The sequence below is a fragment of the Electrophorus electricus genome, chromosome 22 (genome assembly GCF_013358815.1).
Source record: "Electrophorus electricus isolate fEleEle1 chromosome 22, fEleEle1.pri, whole genome shotgun sequence".
In the NCBI taxonomy this organism is placed as follows: domain Eukaryota; kingdom Metazoa; phylum Chordata; class Actinopteri; order Gymnotiformes; family Gymnotidae; genus Electrophorus; species Electrophorus electricus.
In genome coordinates this window covers 2,539,609-2,543,553 of record NC_049556.1, presented here as the reverse complement: position 1 = coordinate 2,543,553, position 3,945 = coordinate 2,539,609, and the positions used below count along the sequence as shown (strand labels likewise).

General features: G+C 51.8%; 1 protein-coding gene across 1 annotated transcript in view; it reads left to right on the top strand.

Annotated features, from left to right (window-relative positions):
• The window catches only part of lhx5 (LIM homeobox 5), an 11,342-nt gene extending 7,666 nt beyond the window's left edge, over positions 1 to 3,676 (top strand). The window contains exons 4-5 of the mRNA XM_035521440.1: positions 1,110 to 1,275; positions 2,571 to 3,676. Coding sequence (XP_035377333.1) covers positions 1,110 to 1,275; positions 2,571 to 2,938 — 534 coding nt within the window. The 3' untranslated portion in view covers positions 2,939 to 3,676. The remainder of the gene's footprint in view (positions 1 to 1,109; positions 1,276 to 2,570) is intronic.
• The last annotated feature ends 269 nt before the right edge of the window (positions 3,677 to 3,945 follow it).

The following is a 3,945-nucleotide window of genomic DNA, read 5'->3' as shown; positions in this document are numbered from 1 at the left end:
TTACTGTACGTGCTTTCCAAAAAATGCCCGATCATATATATTCCTGTTGCATAATCAGGAATGAGTGGACCAATCACAGATAACCACACAGTAAAACTCTCCTCTGGGTTAATCAGATTATCAGGCTAAACATGCCGATGTTCGGATCGCTCAGTTTAATACAGCTCACCAGATTGTGCATTAACAGTAATGTTAGGCCTAATCCAGGATCTGGATTAGGGTGTCGGATGACCCAAGGCTACTGTTAAATTAAGATTAGGATTAAGTTGTGGATACATATAGGTCTAGGTGCTGGGTAGAGTTCAGTTAGCTAAACAGAGCCAACGGATAGAAACCCTCTAAGTAATTCTGAAAATTAATATGTTTTTTATACATGTGGCAAAACACAACACTGGTACTGCAAGGTGTCTAGTTTTTAGGATATAATATATAAGAGGCAACAAGCTTTAATTGTGCACACGTCTGAGAGAGAGAGAGAGAGAGAGAGAGAGAGAGAGAGAGAGAGAGAGAGAGAGAGAGAGAGAGAGAGAGAGAGAGAGAGAGAGAGAGAGAGAGAGAGAGAGAGAGAGAGAGAGAGAGAGAGAGAGAGAGAGAGAGAGAGAGAGAGAGAGAGAGAGACCAGACCACGCAGGTCTGAGACGCACACAGTTACTGCACCAGAATAGACTGACTACTGACCTGATGTTTGACTACTGACCTGATGTTTGACCGACCAGTTACGTGTTCACTGAACTGTTGCATGAACACTCGCCAGCTGTTTGACCACTCCGCCAGTCTGTGTTAATGCTAATTCCCGTTTGGGAGATAAGGCCAGAGGTGTCAGTCCTATAGACCCCACAACATTCCAACATTTCTATGTTTATGAACGCTAAGCCATCTCACACCAGCAGTGCTGTAAGCATGTGTAAACGTCCGTACGGGATTTGTGGGTGTGGGAGCATCACAGAGGCATTCGCACCAAGGTTGTGTTTTCCTCCCAGCAGGGCTCACTGTGTGTCTGTCCCACCTGTAGTCTGGCATAATGCCTGCTTTCATGGCTCCCTGCGATCTGGGTCACTTGTTTCAACTGCACTCCTCTGTCTCTCTCTCTCTCTTTCTCCGTGATGCAGGTGTGGTTCCAGAATAGACGCTCCAAAGAGCGGCGGATGAAGCAGCTGAGTGCCCTGGGCGCGCGTCGCCACGCCTTCTTCCGGGGCCCGAGGAGAATGCGTCCCCTGGGCGGCCGGCTGGACGACCCCGACATTCTGGGCCCCGGAGGGTACGGCTACTACGGAGGTACGAGGGACACCCCCCCCCCCACACTACCACCCATCTGTCCCTCTCTGCAGTGACTCACTCGCTCTACCTCTCTGACGGTCTTTTCTTCTTTCCCCTTTCACACACAAAGAGCCGTCCTTCGTTGAACACACACACACACACACACACACACACAAAAGCGTGCCGTGCCGTCCTTCACACCGCACTCAAAACCACGGCTTTGCAGAGGAAGCTGGGACTTAGACTCGCACTCCGACCGGGGACTTCTTTCCTCACATTAAACTACTACTACCAAAAAAAAACCCAACCCTGTTTCTTGCTCTCCACTCATCCCCCTTCCCTTACTTATCATATCTTTGCTCTCTCTCTTTCTCTCTCTTTCTCTCTCGTTCTTTACACTTTAGTGCTGTCAAAGAATCATTAAGGCAGAGGTGTCCAATTCCGCAGTAGATCAGTTTGGAGATTTCCCTCCCCAAACACAACTGCTTCAACTCATCAGTTCATTAACAGGTTTCGTAGGTGTGCTAGAGCAGGTAAATTTCAGTCCTCCGTGGGCACGGTGGGAACCCCTGCTGCAGAGACCATCACCCAGTGAAAGGCGTGACCACGGTGGTGCCCCCTGCTGGACATTTTTTGAGCTCGGCCTCTTTGTTCAGGCTTTAAAGTGCACGCACGGCTGGCGAGTGTGTCGGTGACTGAGCTAGGTCCTTCCTCTCGGCCACGAGGAGCACAGAGCTAGGCAGTGTGTGCCCGGAACCCCGGCTCCAGTTCTACACCAGCCACCTCAGACGAGATGCAGTTCACTATATATGGAGCAGTTGGGCCCAGTCCAGCAGAGGCTGATGGGAAATGTAGTCTCTTGGCATCATATAATAAGGCGAGTCTAATAAAGACAGGCTGGATGATTCATGAACCTACCAGCAGAGGGATTTCTCTGTAGCTGAATCCACTGCTAATTCTTCAGGGCAGAGTGGAATGTGGTCTGACTGTGGGTACTGTAGAATCCCCTGGGTTGCCAGTTAGTGAGTCCGTGTCTGTATGTGTGTGGTAAATAAGCCACATTAGGGTGAATTCACGGCCAAAGCTGGAGGCAGTGAGGAGCAGAGGACAGGAACCCCTCTTCTGCTGCCTGCGTTCTGACATAAGCTCGGGAGATACTGTGTGTGTGTGTGTGTGTGTGTGTGTGTGTGTGTGTGTGTGTGTGTGTATGTATGTATGTGTGTGTGTGTGTGTGTGTGTGTGTGTGTATGTTTACTCCCTTGTTCATTAATAGCTGTTCATTTTCCTTCCTCATCTTTTCTCCTCCTCTGCAGAGTACCAGGGGGACTACTACGGCCCAGGGCTCAACTACGACTTCTTCCCCCACGGACCCCCTTCCTCACAGGTCCCCTCTCCGGCCGAGCCCCCTTACCTCCTGGGCTCGGGTGTGCTGGAGGCGTCCGGGGGCCCGCCGCCGCACCACGGCGCGGACGAGCAGCGCTTCGCCGACGCACTGTCGCACGCGGACACGCCCAGCCCGGAGCCGCCCGTGGCGGGTCCCCTGCACCCTGGCGCAGACGCCGGCGGGGGCAGCGGCTTCGGGGCCGGGCCCAGCCCACCCTTCCCCCTGGCCGCCGGCACGGCCTACGGCTCCGGCCTGCCCCACCCGGGCCAGGACATGGGCGAGAACACGGTCTGGTAGCTCCGCGCCGGGCACGGATAGAGAACACGGGGACGACATACGCAGGACGAAAACCGAAAACCAGAACGCTCCAGCCACTTTTCCTAGAAAAAAAAACAAAAACAAAACAAACAAACAAACAAAAACATTCACGACCCCCACAAGCCCTTCTGGACATCCACCTTTACCGGGCAACGCCTCAGTGGCGTGACTGCGGGACGAAGCGGTGTCCTGACGGCGTCCTGACGGTGTCCTGCAGAGCAGGCTCCGCCCCATGGGACAGGGGAGGATGGGGTTCAGATACGGATGGGGGCTCGAACCCAGCAGGGACCATTTCCTTCTCACTCCGCTCACTTGAGTTTTCAGATCCACAGCGACACTGTTACCCTGGACGACTGGCCACTGCCAGCGGAGATCTTTCCGTTGCAGTGCTCCCCGCCCCCAGCTTGAGTATTATGGTATGGCATGGTGATCTACGTTAGAGCTCATACCTGTTAGCTTTATCCAAGCTTTTTTTTCTTTGATTCACAGTCTACCAGAGTTCCTCCATGTCAAGACGCTGGAATGCCTAGAAAAATGGTCATCGAGTTTATTTGAAAACTTGGCCATTCTGGTCATTTGGACTTTGGTTATTTCTTTATCCAAGAGTTTGGGGTTGAATGAATTCCTTTTTTCTGTCTTAAAACTCTGGTCTGTTTGTAACATGCAGTATTTCGCTATTTCGTTCACTGAAAAATTAAACATTTTGATGAACACTGAGTTCGTTCTCACCCAAGTTGTTGTTTGGAGTTACACACAGAACCAATCAAGAGCACGAGAAGAATGTCCCGGATTTGGGAAAGTTTACCTCTCACGAGTACCTCTGTTACCCCAGAGGACGTGTTGTCCTGGAGAATCGCGTCCTAACAACCATCACCGCCCAATAATGGGAGAGTCGCCACTGAAGTCGCCATGAGAAATATGTTAGCCGAGCCCCTTCCCACGCGGGGTTTTGCAGGTAGGTGTAACCAGGAATAGAAGTCTTGTGC